This window comes from Hemiscyllium ocellatum, chromosome 6, assembly GCF_020745735.1.
Source record: "Hemiscyllium ocellatum isolate sHemOce1 chromosome 6, sHemOce1.pat.X.cur, whole genome shotgun sequence".
NCBI classification, from domain to species: domain Eukaryota; kingdom Metazoa; phylum Chordata; class Chondrichthyes; order Orectolobiformes; family Hemiscylliidae; genus Hemiscyllium; species Hemiscyllium ocellatum.
Genome location: NC_083406.1, coordinates 61,378,406 through 61,399,392, shown reverse-complemented (window position 1 = coordinate 61,399,392; position 20,987 = coordinate 61,378,406). Strand labels below are relative to the sequence as shown.

The following is a 20,987-nucleotide window of genomic DNA, read 5'->3' as shown; positions in this document are numbered from 1 at the left end:
CGACCAGGTAGTCACGGAGGGAACAGTCTTTGCGGAATTCTGAAAGGGGTGGGGAGGGAAATATATCCCTGGTGGTGGGGTCTTTTTGGAGGTGGCGGAAATGTCGGTGGATGATTTGGTTTATGCGAAGGATGGTAGGGTGGAAGGTGAGCACCAGGGGCGTTCTGTCCTTGTTACGGTTGGAGGGGTGTGGTCTGAGGGCGGAGGTGCGGGATGTGGACGAGATGCGTTGGAGGGCATCTTTAACCACGTGGGAAGGGAAATTGTGGTCTCTAAAGAAGGAGGCCATCTGGTGTGTTCTATGGTGGAACTGGTCCTCCTGGGAGCAGATACGGCGGAGGCGGAGGAATTGGGAATACAGGATGGCATTTTTCCAAGAGATAGGGTGGGAAGAGGTGTAATCCAGGTAGCTGTGGGAATCGGTGGGTTTACGTAATTTAACCTCTTTCATTACAGGTGCTCAAAACTGATCCTGAATGTTTAACTTTTCAGAGAAGAACAGATACTGCATAATATTTTTTAACTGTTATATCCAGCAATCTTTAGCATTCTCATAAAATGTTATATTTCCAGGTAAGAGTGCTTGTTATAGTCATTTTCATCACTAATTAAGATATTAGAACTTTGGGTTAACCTGAAGTTTATGCAGATGGTCAAGAGAGAAACTGAGACCTTCAGAGTTTAAAGTGAACCCTGGCTCAAAGGTATACCCAATCTTGCAATCCCAAAATGGAAAATAGGATTAAGAAGGTGTCTTTTTCCTAGGGTGAGGGACTTCAACATGACGGGGCATATTTTTAAGGTGAAAGGAGAAAGATTTTAAAAAAGACTTGAAGGGCATTTCTTTTCGTGTGTGGAATAAGCTTCCAGAGGAAGTGGTGGATGTGGGTGGAGTTGCAACGTTCAAAAAGCACTTAGGTAAGTTCATAAATAAATGGTTGGAGGGGTATGGGCCAAAGACAAGCAGGTGGGACTAGTGTAGTCTGGGATTATGGTTGGCATGGACTGATTGGGCCAAAAGGTCTGTATCCATGCTGTACGACTCTATGAAAACATTCCAATCCAATTTTACATTTGCATACAAGTTTGCATATGCTCTATTTTCCACATTGCACTACATTAAAAAAATTGTAGCTTTAAAACAAACTAGGATGCAGTGATGGATATGTTTTTTATGGTATCCCTAGCAATGCTTATCTTGAAAATAAAAAGTTATAAGAACGTTAGAACTAGAAGCAGGAGTAAGCAATTCAGCCCCTCAAGCCTGCTTCACAATTTAATGCTCTGGGGTAGTGAATTCCACAGATTCAAAATCCTTTGTGAAAAGTAATTTTTCCTTATTTCATTTGAATCTGCTACCCCTCAACCTAAAATGATGACGTTTCATTCTAGGTTACCACACAAGAGGAAGAATCTGCTCTACATCTACTTTGTTAGCCCATTAGGACATTATACACCTCAACTAGATTCATTCTTCTAAACTCTAGTGAGTATAGGCCTAAACTGTTCAACCCCTCCTCATAAAAAAGTCTTTCTTTAATTGATCTAGTGAACCTTCTCTGAACAACCTCCAAAGCAATTACATCCTTCCTCAAGTAACTGGAACAAAAATATATGCAGAGCTCCATATGCTGTCTCATCAATATCTTGTCAAGTTGCAATGATTCAAAGTTTGTGACAAGATTTGTAGCTCGGGTGCTCGTCATTGTGGTTCTGTTCACTGAGCTGGGAGATTTTGTTGCAAATGTTTCGTCCCCTTTCTAGGTGACATCTTCAGTGCTTGGGAGCCTCCTGTGAAGCGCTTCTGTGCTGATTCCTCTGGCATTTATAGTGGTTTGAATCTGCCACTTCCGGTTGTCAGTTGTTGTCCGCTGCAGTGGCCGGTACCGGCCTATACACCGATATACATAGATCCTTATATACCGGCCACTGCAGCGGACAGCAACTGACAACCGGAAGCGGCAGATTCAAACCACTATAAATGCCGGAGGAATCAACACAGAAGCGCTTCACAGGAGGCTCCCAAGCACTGAGGATGTCACCTAGAAAGGGGACGAAACGTTTGCAACAAAAACTCCCAGCTCGGCGAACAGAACCACAACAAGTTGCAATAATACTTCTCTACTTTTATAAACAATTTCTTTAGCAATAAATTCCAAAACCATGAGCATTCTAAGAAGTAGGTGAGGAAAAAAATATTGCTTGTTTTATGAAAAGCAATACTGCATCATGCAATACCTGAAGAGATATACTTACATATGGGACTGTCTCCAGTGTTTCTGTGTTTATAATCATGGGGGCAGGGCTCGCCTGTGTGTAAATAAAAATGTAATCAGGTCCATTTGTAAAAATTACCACCAGCAAACCACAAAGACAATTTCATAAACTGTCACATTGTTATGTAATAAATATATAGATGGTTCTGCATTTAATGCTTAAATCAGTAAATTTCATAATAAATCAGTTGTAACAAGTGTAAAGTTATGTTTTTAAAAATACATTAAATCCAGTTATCAACTTAAAAAGTGCTGAGCACTGTACATTGGAAAATTATTGTTATATATCAAATGTCTGCACCAAATATCACAATTTCATCGTAATATTCAGGAAACATAATGGAAATATGTTATCACTCTTCCTGTACTTTTATAATAAATTACTTTCATACACTTATGCAATGATTTGATAGCATTTAGCAGGAATGTTAATTGCTTGGTGTACTCCTTTTAGCAACAATGAAAAGATTATGAACTTATGACCACGCCACCGTGTTTGGTGATAATGAGTTCAAACATAATTACTTAGCATGAATATGGCAATTATTTAATACAATCCTAAGAAAATTACACAATTCCAGGCAATTAAACAAGACGGAATTTCAGAAAATGAAACCCGACGGGACCAACACCCCACGATTCTACGGACTACCAAACATCCATAAACCAGGAGCCCCCCCTGAGACCTATAGTCTCACTACCCGGAACACCAACTTACAGACTGGCCAAAGAACTACATGCAAGACTGAAGTACCTAGTAGAAGAGTCACAGCACTCCATCCACTCCACCCAGGAATTCCTAAAAATCATCAAAAACACTAAAATAGAGGAAGACGAAGGAATGATCGCATTCGACGTAACAGCACTGTTCACCTCCATCAACATCGACCTGGCAAAGGAAATACTCACCACACTTTTAGAAGAGACCATCAAAAACACACTAACCACCATCAATCACACTACCAACGAAAACATCATGAAGCTAGTGGACCTGTGCCTCACCACCCACTTCACTTTCAACAACATAGTCTACAAACAAACCAATGGCACACCCATGGGAACTCCGCTATCAGGATTCATAGCAGAAGCGGTAATGCAAAGGCTAGAACAAATAGCCCTACCAATCAAACCAAAAATCTGGGTTCGCTACGTAGAATGACACCTTTGTCATCACAAAACAAAACAAGATAGAAGAGACATTTAATATCATCAACAACACCCTCACAGGCATAAAGTTCACCAAGGAGGAAGAAACCGACAACAAACTCGCATTTCTGGACGTCACAGTAGGAAGAAAGGACAAGGGAGAATTACAAACCTGCATATACAGAAAACCGACAAACACTGACCAAATATTCAACTACACTAGCAACTATCCCAACACACACAAACAAAGCTATTTCGGAACACTATTCCAACGAGCCACCACACACTGCAGCACAGACGAACTTCAAAAAACAGAGGAGAACCACCCACACTACGTATTCAAGAAGAATGGATACTCAAAAAATACAGTGTGCAGATTCCTCAAGAACAAACCACGACAAGCAGACCAAACACAGCCAGAAACCCTAACCACCTTACCATACATCAAAGAAGTTTCAGAAATAGCAGCCAGACTACTGAGACCCTTCGGAATCTTAGTAGCACACAAACCTACCAACACTCTCAAACAAACACTAACAAACTTTAAAGACCCAGTACAACCCATGGGCAAAACCAACGTCATCTACAAAATTCCATGCAAGGACTGCCACAAACACTACGTAGGTCAAACAGGAAGAAAGTTAGCCACCAGGATACATGAACATCAGCTAGCCACAAAAAACATAACCCTCTCTCCCTCGTAGCCCTACACACGGATGAAAAAAACCCACCATTTCGACTAGGACAACACAGCTATCCTGGGACAGGCTAAGCAAAGAATTCCGAGAGGCCTGGCACTCCAACCACAAAGCCAGAAACAAACACATAGATCTAGATGCCATCTATCAACCCCTCAGAAAATGAACAGGAAATGACATCACCACAAACCTAGGAACCCCATTCAGGAGAAAGATATAAATAGAAAGCAGGAGACAATAGCTTCGCTTCACTTGGAGGTCACCACTGACGATGTTACCGAGCCAGGTAATGATACGTCTGGATATCAAACCTACAGCTCAGTGAGCAAACCTACACCCTAAATCTCAACCTGAGCTACAAACCTTCACAAACCTTGCAATTTAATCCAAAGATAATGAGACTGAACATGTTGGAGAAAGGGGAGATGGCACCACAGTTCACCAACAGAGACCTGGAAGTCTTGGCAGATGGCATGATGCAGAGGAATGGTGTCCTCTTCCTGGAGGACCGGCCACCTGACTCTGCCAGCCTGAACCAAGGTTGCCACCTGGGTCAGTCTCATCTCCACATTGAAGGGTAACAGCCATCAGTGTAGGAAGAAGGTAAATTACTTCCTCCACTCAATCATAGCAAGTGCCACACTCTTCTCTCTGCTATCTCATACTCATTTGATTTCTAATACTGCACCTAACTCTCACCAAGGCTCATGCTCTGCCATTCTCACTGTTCCATACAACACCTCCCTTCCCTCATTCTCTCCCATCCACCCTGACCCCACCAACCTACCACACTACAAACTCTGCACATCCTCTGTGCTATATCCTTCATCCCTTGGTACATCTCATCATGTGCCCCATTCAAATCAACATGAACAGCCATGCCATCCACTGTAGTCTCGAACAGTGACCCCCATTTATTCAATATAGGACAAAACAGCATACAACAATGCAGACAGAGTTGTACAGATGGAGGAATTCCAGACATCCATGATCTCATTCGCTGTTTGGTTACAATTCTAGCCTTCACAGGAGAAGACTGGGACCACTCCTGTGGGGATGAAAAAACATTTATTTTCTGTCAAACAAGTAATTATCACACTCCATTCCACAGCAACTCTCACGATTCCACAGTCACACTCAATCATTGCATACCATTTCTACACATTCTCTCTTTGTCTTACAGATTCTGTTAGGCTAGCTACAATCTCAGACTCAGCTCTGAGGACAAAAGTATAGAGGCACCAGAAAAAAAACTATCAATAGCATGTATCCTGCATCCCTTAACAATCCACATACAGACACTTCACAGAGGAACTGTAAACATACAGTGTGCAGGTACAAGATCCAGTAGGCATTTCACTACAACAGCTCCACTGCTGGCCAAGGAAGAAACACGATTAAGCCACTTGCACTCAGAGGACTGCTGAAGACCAGTTATCTCCTCATCCACAGGTAGAGATAGCCTTGCAATGCAGACATTCAAGAACTTCATCCAAATGTGCAGGGTAGAGCAGCACTAGCAAACAGGTATGTGGGGCACAATGGTCCTCACTGCCCAGAAGCTACAACAATGCAGTGAATCATGTGACTACCTGTCTGCCTCCATGTGGAAAGGTTGATAGCTGCCATGAAAAATCAGATCCAACAACTCCAGAGGCCGCTGGAGATTCACACACATTTTCATTCCATCGCCTTACACATTGGTCACGAGAACTGAAGATTGGTGGCAAGATAAGGGAACCTTGACAACAGTCCAGGTGCCCATTCCTCTCAAGGAGACATGGTGGTGCAGGACACACCTGGCCAGAGACTGAACCACATGAACCTCATAAGTCTCCTCTCAGGACATTTTCCAAGGTGGTCAGGTTTTCCACTCCCACACTACATGCCCCTTTCAAATTCATGGAAATTCAAAATGAGGAAGATCAATTTGCCTCCAGCAAGACTCCCATGTCAAGACTAATTCATTTGTGGCATGTGGGCTTCACTGATAAGCCAGCATTTATTGGTTGTTCCCTAGTTGCCCTTGAAAAGGTGATGGTGAGCTGCTTTCTGAATGCAAAACCCACAAGGTTGCCCCACCAAACTTCCAGGTTCAACAGGCTCAACATCTGAGCAAATTCCCCCATTCTAACTGCAAAATCAAGAATTATACTAAGATGTGGTGGGAAGGAAGAAAATTTATCGAGGGCACTTTGATGTGATGGGAGAAAAAGGTTTGTATTTGACTGAGTTTATGCATAAATGCTCCTTCTGTTAACTTTCATATGTTTGAGAATCTCTTTAGGTGCTAGATGCATCTTCTGACCATCCAGCAGCCCATCATAGTCACATGAGGCTCCATGATGGAGGTCAGCACTGACAGCCTACTATCTGACTGCGATCTGGAAGCAGGAGGAACAATGTGTACACATGGCATTAGGTCATGGTGATACCTTTGTCCTTCCACATCCAACATTTGTAATGTTCAGCTCCCTCTATATGCTAAGGTGTAGCTGTTAAAGAGTTGCCCAGCAATGGCAACTGCTGTAGCATAGTCAGCAAATAGGAAGTCTGGATGCCTATGTGGGGACTATTGTATGGGCCTGTGACTAATTTTCTTTTCCCCTGACAGCCCTGAGATTGGTGTTTGCAGCAGTGTCCTCCCTTGGAGTTGATTCACTTGCCTCACCAATTTCAAATGCAGTCGCAGCCATTTTCAGCCTTGTTGTACTTTTGATTTTCATCATGACAGAAGGTGACAATGGCAGCCCTTCAGCCATTGGCTTCAAACCGAAGTCTGAATATACTGGCAATTCCCCTAAATATCCATATCCTCTTTCTAGAGCTCATCCTATAAATCCAACAGGATTCAAACTTACCCAGATCTCCAACCAACATGACTAGATGTTCTTACACATATTTTCCAGCTAGTCCCTAGAATATGGGGTGACCATACCTGTTGTGGTCACTCACTACCCACCTCCTCACTATCTGTGAACGTCTTATCTGATTCTACCACACATTTCGCCATGGCCCACATTGCTCACACCCCATAACATATAACCCAATGTTTGCCACAAAACTAATTTTATTCAGTTGTCTTAAATGGTTTTCAAAGTTACCACTCGCAGGAGTATGTACCCTTCTGTAGCCATTTACCATGTAGATTGTTATACATGGGATATTCAGTACTATCACCAAAGTAACTTAAAAGCTTTTCTTGCAGGTAACCATGTTAATAATAAAATGGGGGTGGCTTACAGATGTTTCAGTTTGTCTCAGTTACATGTGCCTTGAACAGGCATTTTTTTTTTCTGTGTTGTCATGCCACTATTACAATTTAAGCAGTGGGCAGATTGTAACTGGTGCATTTGATTATTCGATGCTTACCGCATAATCCTAGACCTGATTCAAGCATAAAGTGTTAACATCCAAAATCAATTCCCATTCATTTCCAAACTATGAAATTATTGCTTTGAAATTTCAAAACTTCACTGAAGTATTTGAATCTGAGCACCAAATACAGTTTAACCATTGACCTACAATCACATAACTGGAGTCAAGGCCATTGGCACAATTGCTAATATACAAATAATTGGAGAACAAAATATAATCATAATCACTGAATGCAGGCTCTACAATGTAGGATTTAACTGTTGCATTAAAAACATATTGACAGCCTGCCTTTTACTGAAAAATAATTCTTAGCCAGAATGCAGCTTTTAGGAGAGGGCAAGAAAAGGATTTCAACTCCTGGACTAGGACTTGTAGTTAATATTGGAATAATGTTATGCTAATGTAAATTATAATTTAACAATTCTGTGCATGTGTCAGTGCCAAAATGCAATCTTGCGATGAAAATAATCCTTTAAACGCATCAAGAAAAACCACATTTACCGTAAACAGCTAAACAAAATTAACAGTCTGAGAATGGTGTTAGTTAGTTAAAATACAAAGTTATTTTACAAGTGGAGATGTATAATTTGTATCATTTACTGAGAATAAATGGTATCTACTTTTGCTAAATGTAATACATACACAAAAATATATTATAGATTAGGTTTCAATTGCAATAAAGCATAATAATTATCTATCCAGTGTTCATTGACAATTGTATGGATAAATCAATGAAATCCTATTGAAAGGACATTTGCCCTTGCAAATAAAAATAAAGAATTAATGCAGATACTGGAAATCTGAAACGAAAACAACAGTCTGAGCAAAGCTCACTGGATTCAAATGTTAACACTGTTTCTCTCTCTACAGATGCTGCCAGCTGTCTTTTTCCAGCAATTTCTTCTTTTCTTTAATTTACGCTCATAGAGTGCCTTTCATGACCTCAGGATAATCAAAAGCACTTTGAAGTACTTTTGAAGCACACGCCAATGAAGTACTTTTTGAAATGTAGTCAAGTTTTATTGTAGGTTATGTAAGAACCAAACTGCACATAGCAAGTGCTTACAAACAGCAATGTGCTAATGATCAAATCATTTTATTTTTACTGATGTTGACAGAACATAAATATTGGCCAGGTCACCACCAGATTATTTCCTCCCACTTTTCAAAATAGTACCATTGAACTTTTACATCCACTTGAGAAGGATAATAAATCCTTTGTTTCGTATTTCACCAAAAACAAATGCCTGTAACTGTGTAGAAGTACTACACTAGAATGTGAGCTTCGAATAATGTGCTGATGACTCTAGATTTGGACTCGAACCTACTAACAATACCAAAGTCAAGATTATTGGTTTGACACGTTTTAGAAAGTTTACCAGTTCTGAAGGGCCTATGCCCGAAACGTTGATTCTCCTGCTCCTCGGATGCTGCCTGACTAGTTGTGTTTTTCCAGCATCACATACTTCGACTCTGATCTCTAGCATATGTACACCTTATTTTCTCCAACAATTTTCCAGCAAATTTCAACAACTTGCTTGGACATTTCATTCCAAAGAAAGTTCTCCTACCATTTTTGGAATTCCTAAGTCTCGTGCCCTAGCGAGTTTTGAGAAGGTTTGTAGCTCAGGTTGAGGTTCTGGATGTGGTTTGCTCGCTGAACTGGAAGCTCCTTCCTAACTGCTAATAGATGCTGCATGTTAACCTTATAAGGATCTGAACTAGGGCTCCTCAGTCCTTTTGTGCTTCAGATTTCAAAGCATTTCCCTATTTAGAGAATAGTCTATGCCTCTATTATTCCTACCAAAGTGCGTAAACCTCACACCTTCCCACATTATATTCCACCTGTTACCTTCTTGTACACTTTTCTAGCCTGTCATCTGCAGTCTCCTCAACCCTACCCATCCTCCACATATCTTTGTGTCATCTGTAAACTTGGCAACAGTGTCCTCAGTTCCTTCATCCAAATCAGTAATGTATAACGTTGTGGTCCCAAGACTGACCCCTGAAAAATTCCATTAGTCACTGACTGCCATCCTGAAAAATATCCTCTTATCCCACTCTCTGCCTTCTGTCAGTCAGCCAATTTTCTATTCATGCTAATATCTTGCCCCTAACATCACGGGCTCTTGTTATATGTAGCATCATTCTGTGTGGCACTTTGTCGAAGGCCTTTTAGAAATCCAAACAGGTCAGGTCCATTGCCTCTGCTTTGTCTTATTTGCTCATCACTTCCTCAAGGAATTTTAACAGAACTGTCAGGCATGACCTTCCTTTGATAAAGCCATGCTGACTCAACCCTATTTTACCAAGCACTTCCAATGTCCAAGGGTCCAAGTCCACCCTTACCTCTCTCTTGCCTTTTGTATATTTAAAAAAACACATGGAATCTTAGAGTCATACAGCATGGAAACAGATTCTTTAGTCCAAGCAGATTAGAATGGTGCTGGAAAAACACAGCAAGTCAGGCAGCATCCGAGGAGCAGGAAAATTGACGTTTCGGGCAAAAGCCCTTCATCAGGAATGAAGACAGGGAGCCTCCGGGGTGGAGAGATAAATGAGGGTGGGGGGGATGGACTGGAGCAAAGGTAGACAAGAGTACAATAGGTGGATGGAGGTCAGGATGAAGATAGTCCACATTGATGCCCTGGGGTTGAGGCGTTCCCAGGCGGAAGATGAGACGTTCTTCCTCCAGGCATCTGGTGGTGAGGGAGTGGCGATGGAGGAGGCCCAGGACCTTCATTTCCTCAGCAAATTGGGAGGGGGAGTTGAAATGTGGGCCACAGGGTTGGGGTTGATTGGTCTGGGTGTTCTGGAGATGTTCCCTGAAGCACTCTGCTAGGAGGCGTCCAGTCTCCCCAATGTAGAGGAGATCGCATCAGGAGCAACGGATACAATAAATGATATTGGTGGATGTGCAGGTGAAACTTTGATGGAAATGGAAGGCTCCTTTTGGGCGTTGGATGGAGGTGAGGCAGGAGGTGTGAGCACAGGTTTTGCAATTCCTGCAGTGGCAGGGGAAATTGCCACGAGGGGAAGGTGAGTTGTTGGGAGGGCATGAACCTGACCAGGTAGTCACGGAGGGAATGGTCTTTACGGAAAATGGAAAGGGGTGGGAAGGGAAATATATCCTTGGTGGTGGGGTCTGTTTGAAGGTGGCGGAAACGTCGGCAGATGATGCGGTTTATGCAAAGGTTGGTAGGGTGGAAGGTGAGGACTGGGGTGTGTATCCTTCTTACAGTTGTAGGGGTGGGGTTTCAGGGCAGAATTGCAGGATGTAGATGAGATGCATTGGAGGGCACCTTCAACTACGTGGGAAGGGAAATTGTGGTCTTTAAAGAAGGAGGCCATCTAGTGTGTTCTGTGGTAGAACTGGTCCTCCTGGGAGCAGATACGGCGGAGGCAGAGGAATTAGGAATATGTGACAGCATTTTTGCAGAAGGTAGGGTGGGAAGAGGAACAAAGTGAGTGAAATGGCTTCCTTTTGTGATGGAACACCTACAAGTGAGACGTCAGACAGTTCTTCATTATGAATCTGAATCTTACGGAGTGATAATTAAGTGTTTCTTCAGAGACATTCGGTTTACTCACTCCCTAGAAGATTCAGCATTGCCTGTTTCTAATTGGACCAAGAACATACTGATCAAGGAAGCTCTCCTGAACTCATTTCATAAATTCCTCCCCCTGCTTACCCTACACTGCAACAAAATTTGAACAAATATTTGGATAGGAAAATTGAAGCAAATTACTGCACGAAGTGCTGGAGAACTCAGTTGGTTTGATAACATCCGTGGCTACAGAAGAAAAGTTAATGCTTTCAGTCTGATGCAACTTTTCTTTGAACTTATGGCCTCACTATTTGAATGCCTCAAGAATACCCAAATAGTGTAATCTTGCTCTTTTTGAATGAATGATGATTTATTGCCACTTGCACTCTATAATGAACAACATAGTAAAATGCAGTGAAAAGCTTCAGCTGACGTCACAATCTGGCACCATTTAGAATAGTTTAAGAATAAGCAGATATAGCTGAAAAAGAGCTCATCTTTGATCCTCTGCTTCTGCCCTGGGTCCTGAGCCACCTGACTAATGACACCTGTATCACCACTCCTCTGACGGACCTATCAACGTCATGGTTGCCACACTTCAGGCACCATCTTTTTGTTACTGGGCCCACCTTGTTGACAGGCCACCAATGCCAGGTCCCATGCTAGAGCCACAGTCACTCCACAATTAGGAGCCCCAGTTCTGCGGCCAACTTGCCAATAATGAAGAGACCCCACTCCAGACCTACCACAACTAGGAGTCCCTGGCTTCACTGTCAGGACAGGCCACCGCCTCACTAAGAGTCCTGCTCAGGCTGCCCTCCTCAACTATGCCACCTTCTCTGCGCTCGGCAGGAAGATGAAGAAAAAGAAAAAGAAAGAAGGCAAAAAGGGTAAGGAAAGAAGGGAAAAAACAGGAGGAGGTCTACAACGGATGGGTCCTTTCTGTCTTTGCAACCACAAGCTCAGCTCCTGTTTTCAACATAGCAATTTCTTTGCCAATCAGTACTCCAGCCCATCTCCCAATGCTGTTTCTCCTTTTGTTTGAAAATGTTATATCCTTCGGTATTACCAGTATTCTCTACTTTTAAGCCTGGTTCCCTATTGGCACCCAATCATTTCCCATTGTGGAGGTATATTCATCAAATCTAAGGTTGGATTGACAAACGTAACAAATTGCAAATATGTTGCATTTTGTAGCTTCAAGCAAAGCACAGCTAAACCCAAAACTCTATGACTTGTCAAACTGTATAATCGATTTGTTGTGTATCTCATTGAAAATCAGAGGAAATTCCAAATCATTAAAACCCAAGTGTTCAATTTCTCTGCTTCAACCTATGTCCATATTTATTCTGGAAACTGACTCTGTAAATTTGTCTCAGCCTCAATATTATCACTGGTATGATAGTGTATTTGCAGAATTTATTATATATGTAAACTTGAAATTTATATTAGATTTTAATGTGTTATTTTAGACATGGAGACTAAACACCTAAATAAAACCTATGCTTTAAAGCTCAGAGTGACATTGCTTGTTGACTTGTCTTCTTCCTTACAATTACACTTTCACTTACAATTCAAGCATTTGGAGATTAGAACCACAGAAAATTTACAGCACAGAAAGAGCCCATTCAGCCCAACGTGTCTGCAACATCTGAATGAACTTGATGCAAAGCCTGATTTCAGACACTAAATAAATAACCTTGTTTAACACCAACATTTAGTACTGAGTGAGTTCTGAGTTGTCTGAGAAACTATCCCTCAAATGAGATACCAATCTGAGGCCATACTTCTGTCATAGGAGTTCAGGTTTATGGCAAAGCTTCTGTGGAACTGTGAAGTACAGAAAGTTCTCCCAGTTTCCAGGTCCACATTAATCCTAAATCCATTGTTACCAAAAACAAATTAATTGGAGATACGGAGGCAAAGTCCTATTTTAACGTTGAGGATGCTGTTCACCATGTTGCATGGGGTTACAAGGTAAAGATAAAGTCTGCACAGTCCAACTAGAAAGAGATGACTGGTGATTGAGTTTAACTTCAGGGTCACCAGGCCTCAGATGAGAGGAGAGGTTGAGAAGCAGAGTTCTTCATGGTAACCTCAGCTAGTGTGTGAATTGAAACCATGTTGTTGGCATCACTCTGCATTTCAAACCAACTGTCCAGCCAACTGAGCGGATTGACCCAATTATTGCCAAGCTAAATAGGACAGGTTCAAAATAGATCCAGTGAATCAAAAGTGAGCATCCATAATATATTACAGACCATCAGCAAAAGCATAACCTTGGATTACAGTATATCATTCCCTCTATCATCTTCATGTAACCAATGGTTCAATCCTAGTTTAATAAGGAGTGTAGTATAGTATGTTAGCAAACTCTACCAGAATATTTAAAAATTATGTGAACACCTGATGAAGGTGCAACAATATTCTTGCCAACAGCTGACGAATATGGTTTAGACTATGCTGGTGACATGAAAGACCACAGAATCAACAGATCACACTAGGAGTTCTGCCCATCAATTGTAAACAGCAGCGGAAACGACAACAACTATCCAGGAGTAGAGATTACACAAACATACTTATTTTCAAGAACTGGGTACCTAAAAGAAAAGGTTGACTCATTTGTAACTATCTTCAGCCAGAAGTACTGAATGAATAATCTTGCTAAGATCCCTACTATCACAGATGTCAATCGTCAGACAAATTAATTAATTCATCTTGATATCAATAAAAGGTTAAATGGTATGGGCCCCGACAACATCCTGCCAATTGTGGAGTATCTGTGTGTAAAACAAGTTGCAACATTATCTAAGTTTTGCAGTGTAGTTACAACAATGATATTTACCCAACAGTGTAGAAAATGTCCTAGATTTGTCCTATTTAAAAAAAGCAGAACAAATCTAAGTCAGCCAGTTTGTGTCCTATAAATCTGATCTCAAACATCAATAAAATGACTGAGGTTGTCATCAACAAAGCTGTTTAGCAGCACTTACTCAATAACTGACTGTTCACCAATGTTAATTTGGTTTCTGTCTTGTTTCTTGGCTTCAGGTTTCATTAAACTCTTGATCTAAACATGGACTTTACAGCTGAATTCCAGAGGTGAGAAGAGAGTGTCCGAAATCAACGCAATATTTGATTAAGTGTGGCAGCCAAGGAGCCAAATCAAAGTCAATAAGATTCAAAGAAAATGATAATAGAGGTTATTGGAGCTAATTCACTTCACCCCTAAGGACATCACTGCATGTGGCCTTCAAAGAAATGTCCTAGGTCCAACTTTTAGCTGCTTCATCAACAAATGTCTGTCTATTTAAAAGGTCAGAAGTGGGTAAGTTCAACCATAATTGCATAGCGCTCACTACCCCTAGCAATTGCTCAGTTACTGTGGTTGCCCATGTTAGTTTGCAACAAATTCTGGACAACAGTTAGGCTTGAGCTAAGTGGCAAGTAATGATCACGCTGCACAATTGTCCAGCAATGACCATTCAAAAAAACAGAGAATCTAACCACCTCCTCTTGATACATAAACTTTGCTGAACCCCCATGATCAAATTAACCAAACCTGCCATACAAAGACTGTGTCTACAACCCCAAATTCTACACAAGTATTTCACTTGCTCGCTTCTCAAAGCAGTCAATATGCTGCAAGGTTTGGTGTGTGTCATAGAGTCATACAGCATGGAAATAAGTCCCTCAGCCCAACTCAACCATGCCGACCAATTTCCTAAACTGAATTAGTCCCATTTGTTTGCATTTGGCCCATATCTCTCCAAACCTTTGGAATCCATCTAACTGTCCAAATGTCCTTTAAATGTTCTAATTTTTCCCGACACTTTAACTTCCTGTGGTAGCTCATTCTATATACACACCAACCCGTGTGTGAAAAATTTGCCCCTCAGGTCAGTTTTAAAATTTTCTTCTCTCATGGGGACCTACGCCCTCTAGTTTTGGACTCCCTTACCCTGGAGAAAAGACCTTGGCTATTTACCTTATCTATGCCCCTCATGATTTTATAAACTGCTATAAAGGTCACCCTTCAGACTTTACACTCCAGGGAAAAAAGTCTCACTCTACCCAGACTCTCCTTATAACTTAAATCTTCCAGCCTCGGTAACACCCTTATAAATCATTTTTGTACCCTTTCCAATTTAATAACATCATTCCTATAGCAAACGACCAGAATTGTATGCAGTACCCCAAATATGGCCTTAGCAATGTCTTGTACAGCTATGACATGACATCCCAACTCCTGTACTCAATGCTCTGATCGCTGATGACAAGTCTGCCAACTGCCTTCTTCACCACCCAACCTGCAACAGCACTTTCAAGGAACTATGTACCTATACTCCCCACATATGTACTATTAACTGTGTAAATCCTACCTGGCTAGTCTTACCAAAATGCAAACACCTTGCAATTGTCTGAATGGAACTCCATTTGTCATTTCTTGGCCCACAGGTCCAGTTGATCAAGATCCATTGAACTTTCTGTCATTCCACTATACTAACAATTTTCGTGTCATCCACAAACTCAATAACCATGTCACCTATATTCTCACCCAAACTGTTTATATAGATGATGAACAACACTGGACATGGGATCAATCCTTGCAGCACACTACTAGTCACAGACCTCCAACCTCTACAATAACCCTCTACCACCACCCTCTGTCTCCTATCATCAAGCCAATTTTGTATCCAGTTGGCTACCTCCCCCTGGATCCCAAGTGCTCAAACCTTACTACCCAGTCTATGATATAGACCTATGTTGAAGGCTATGCTGAAGCCTACAATGACAACATCTACCACTCTGCCTTCATCTATCTCCTTGGTCACCTCTTCAAAAAACTCAATCAAATTTGACAGACACAATTTCCCATGCTGAATATCCCTGATCAGTCCTTGTCTTTCCAAATGTGTGTAGATCTTGTCTTTCAGAATCCCCTCCAACAACTTATTCACTACAGACATTAGGCTAACCAGTCTGCAGTTCCCTGTCTTTTCCTTGTTGCCTTTCTTAAATAATGGCACAACATTAGCCACTCTCCAGTCTTCCCACACTTCACATGTGGCTGTCGATGATACAAATATCTCTGTTGGGGCCTTGCAATTTCATTCCTAGCTTCTCACAATAACCTAGGATACACTTGATCAGATCCCAGTGATTTATCTACCTTTATATGTTTTAAGACCTTCAGCACTTCCTCTTCCATAGGATGGACTCTCACTATTTATTTCATTCAAGAAATATTCATTTCGGATCTCATCCATCTCCTGTGGCTCCATACATAGTAAACCTCATTGAGCTTTAAGGAGCCCTATTCTCTCCCTAGTTACTTGCTTGCCTTTAAAATACTTGAAGAATTTCTTTGGATTCTCCTTTACATTATCTGCCAAAGCTATCTTATTTCCCTTTTTTGCCCTCCTAATTTTCCTCTTAAGTGTATTCCTACACCCCCTATGCTCCTTAAGGGATTTACTTGAATACTTGGCATTTTCCTCATCCTTTTTCTTGACTAGAGTCTTAATATCTCTCATCGTCCAGTGTTCGCTATTCCTGCCAGCCTTGTCTCTCATACTAATAGGCACATGCTGGCCCTGAACTCTTTGTTATCTCACTTTTTAAAAGCCTCCCATTTGCCAGCTATCCCTGTACCTGCAAACAGCCTCCTCCAATCTAGTTTTGAAATTTCCTGTCTAATACCATCAAAATTGGCCTTGTCCAAATTTAGAATTTTAATTGTTGGACGAAACTTATCTTTATCCATCACTATTTTGACATTAATAGAATTATTGTCACTGGTCCCAAACTGCTTCCCAACTAACACCTTAGTCACTTGCCCTACCTTATTTCCTTAAGAGGAGGTTTGTCCCTTCTCTAGTAGGGTCATCTACATATTGATTGAGAAAGTTTTCTTGATCACACTTAAACTCCTCCCCATCCAATCCCTTAACATGATAGCAATCCCAGTCTATATTTAGAAAATTAAAATCCTCTACAACTCTATTTTCTTACCTGTGATCTCCCTACATATTCGTTCCTCAATTTCCCACTAATTATTGGGGGCCTAACGTACAATCCCACCAAAGTGATCACCCCATTCTTATTTCTTAATTCCACCCATTTGGCTTTACTGGATAATCCCTCAGGAATATCCTAAGTACTGCTGTGATGCTTTCCCTAATTAAATACACACTGCCTCTCCCTTTCCTCCCCTTCGATCCCTCTTATAGCATCTGTACCCTGGAATATTGAGCTGTCAGTCCTGTCCGTCCCTCAGCTATTTTTCTGAAGTAGCTATTATTCCAAGTACTATGTTCACATCCATGCCCTGAGTTCATCTGCCTTACCACTGAGGCCTTTTGCATTGAAATAAATGAAGTTTAATACATCAGGATTGCCTCATTCCTTGCCATGCTCTTGCCTGCCTTGACTACTTAACTTGCTCTTTTTAACTTCTGCATGAGCCTGAATTTGTTTTTTGTCTCACTACTGTTTAAGGTCCCACCCTAAATCCTAGGTATGATGAAATATTCTCTAATTGCCTGGATAGATGCAGCTCCAACAACTTCAAGAGGCTTGGCATCATTCATGCCAAACAAATCACCTGATCAATGCTTATGTCCTATATTACACATTGACTCTCATCAATGGAATAAGGTTATTACGTGTGAAAATTATGTGCTATCTGCTATGTGCTATTTCAATAGGACAGTCTAAACCATAACCTCTATCACCTAGCGGGACAAGGAATGCAAGTGCCTGGGAACTATTTGCAAGCTCACCCAGAAGCCACACAACATCCTGACACAGAATAATGTCACTGTTCCTTCACAGTTTCAGGATCAATCCTGAAACTTCCTCACCCTAACTTGTATGTTGTGTACAGGCACCAAATGGGGCTACAGTGTTTCAAGAAAGTGGCTGATCGCGGTCTACTCAGGAGCAATTAAAGATGAGCAGCAAATGCTGGACTTGCAAGAGATGCCCCATCCTAAAAACCACCAAAACAAACTCTCTATATTGTTGGATATGGTCATTGCCTGACTGACTTGGGTGATGCAGATGTTACTTGTCACTCATAACTCAAGCCTGGATGTTGTCCAGGTCTTGCTGCATATAGACATAACTGCTTCAATATCTGAGAAGTTATGAACAGAGCCAAACATTGCACAACCATCAACAAATATAGTTGTGTGTAGGACACTACCCTGCGAAACTCCAGCACTGATGTCTTGGGGTTGACACGATTGCCTTCTAACAATCACAAACATAAGTATGTAACTTAGCTCACTGAGCTTGAAGGTTTGTTTTCAGACATTGTGTCTCCATACTAGGTAACATCATCAGTGAGAGTCTCCAGTGAAGCACTGGTGGTACGCCCCGCCTCTCTATAGGTCTTGGTTTCTCAGCGAGCTAACTTACATGCTAATCATCAACCTGAGCTACAAATCTCAAAAATTGCGAATTACAAACATCTTTGCGCAAGATATGACTCCAACTAGCAGAGACTTTTCTCCCTGATTCCCACTGACTCTAGTTTTGGTAGGACTTTGGCCTTGAACCCATGCTTGGTCAACTGCTGCTTTTATGTCAGGGGTTTAACTCTCAGCTCACCTCCATTAAATTATCCCTTAGTATCCTTTGTAGCAAGAAGGACCATAGTTGCTCCATCATAATTAATTGCTAAAATTTCTTTTTCTAAATTATTTACATCCAATACGTGTACTTATATATTTCATGACAATGCTTCAAAGTGCTTTGCCACCAATGAACTACCTTTTGAAGCGTAACCACTACTGTAATATATGAAACATGATAGCTAATTTGCATCCAGAAAACACCCACAAATGGTAATGTAGTAAAGAATAGGTAGTCTAAATTTGATGTGATGGTGATTAGCCAAAACACTGGAGATAATGCTTGTGTTCCTCTTTGAACTATTACCTTAGGATTATTCATATCCACTCCTGTAGACCGTGAGGTATTAGTTTAATGTATTGTCCAAAAGTTGGCACTGCTGACAATGCAATGCACCCTCAGTTCTCGATCACAGTGTCAGCTTTGATGCTTGTGCTCAACTCCTGGAACCATTATGGTAAGTCTTCTCTGCATTACATCAAGGAGACCATACCACCTCTCCCCAGCACTTCCATCTTATTCTTTCTAACATAGGATGGCCAGTAATGAATACAATATTTTGGCTGTGAGCTCATCAAAAGTTTACGTAGGTTCAGTGCTATTTTCCTGATTTTATGTTTAATAATTCCTTTTATGAAACCCATAAGCTGTTCCCATTCCAGCATGGAAGCTGGCATCATGAAAGCTCAAGTGTAAATGAACTAAGTGTCAGTGAAGAGTAAGACTGATGATGTGTCTTCCATCTCATAATTGACTTTTTAATCACTTTAGGAACTTACCTGATAGATTGAAGGGGGTTCCCAGCTTGTTTTAATTCGGCTCACAGAAATTCAGTAAAATACAGGATATTGTCAGGATCTTGATCTTGACTCAATGTAATTTATAAGAGGATTTAACTTACCACATGGATGCAAACATTGGGAAAGTTCACGCATTTGGTAATTGGTAATGAAAAGGGCGCATTAAAGTAATCATAAAGATGCTGAGATTTGCCTTGGGCCATGAAAACCTTACATGAGGTATATCTTCAACAATTTGCTTTGTTTTTGCTGCACTGAAGCCAACAGCAGAGTGGAAAATAGGCTGCCAATTCAATATTGACCATATGCCACTACCATCCAAGGTGACTTTCATCTCCAAAGATTGAAAAAATCTGTAAAGGCTTCATGATTGTGAGCTCGAAATTAAGAATTAAAACTCCATTAAAAGTACCAAAAACAAGAGTTAACTCAACCCTAACCTGTTAAAATCTCTTCCTCCCCCCCCACCACCATGATGTCAGAACTGGCAGGTTATGAAACTAGGCAGCATGACGTGACAATAATTGGCACAGCATATATTAAACATGTCAACCTAACAGAAATCCCACTCTCCCAACCTCTTCATTCCATCGACAAAAAGATAAAGCAATTATTGATAAAAAATGATAGCATTTATATGAAAGCTAATACAGTAGCTGATGTTGTCATTTGAGACAAGAAAATAAAAGCACTTACATAAATGTTAACAAAACCATATAAGCTGATATTGTGCATAATTAAACACAGTGGATGAAATTGATCTTCAGAGAAACTGCAAAATAGGTGAGGGCAAACCATTTGAAAGTCAATTAAAAGGAATATTAGGCACAGACTAAAACAGGTTTTTGTTATGCTTTTACACTTCCATGCTTTCATTGAAGGCCACTTTCACTCCCAATTCCTCCAAAGCTTCAGAACATCAATAAGTCACAGTAATATTTCAGCAATTTTTAGGTGGCTTTCAGTTAATGCGATACGTTTTTATACATATTAGAATTATTAAACATCACGGATATCCTTTCATTACTATTGAGGAATATATGTATAACTACAAACAAAAACTGATCTGTACTAATGACCATCATTCATTCTTCACTGCATGAGAAATAACAATTATAGACAGTAAAGCTCCAAGGAAAATTAGAAGTATTTAAATGAGCATTGTAATAACGACAATAAAAAGAAATGTTTAACATATCTACTATATTTAGTGCAACGGTGAGATTCCCTAGCTCGTAAAGTGATTTAAAATCAAGAAATGTAAACATTTGTTGAAACTTGGAGAGCTATTTTGAAATTAAATTTAATATAAATTCATGAATTCTCCAATTTGCATTGATTGGATGAAATCAAAATTTAAAAATTTATCAAAATACTTGTCTTTTACCTTTTAGCACAATGCAATTTAAGCAGAGTTTCATTTAATTGGGGTTCAATTAAACTTATTTTAATGAAATATAAGCAGTCTATTCCATCGTGTTTTCTTGAAAAGGCATCACT

The 20,987-nt window shown here is 40.7% G+C and overlaps 1 protein-coding gene across 2 annotated transcripts in view; it reads right to left on the bottom strand.

Annotated features, from left to right (window-relative positions):
* Positions 1–20,987, bottom strand: part of dlg2 (discs, large homolog 2 (Drosophila)) — an 876,537-nt gene that overhangs the window by 566,054 nt on the left and 289,496 nt on the right. For both annotated transcript variants that reach the window (XM_060825990.1, XM_060825991.1), the window contains exon 5: positions 2,257–2,310. In XM_060825990.1, the coding sequence (XP_060681973.1) occupies positions 2,257–2,310 (54 nt within the window). The remainder of the gene's footprint in view (positions 1–2,256; positions 2,311–20,987) is intronic.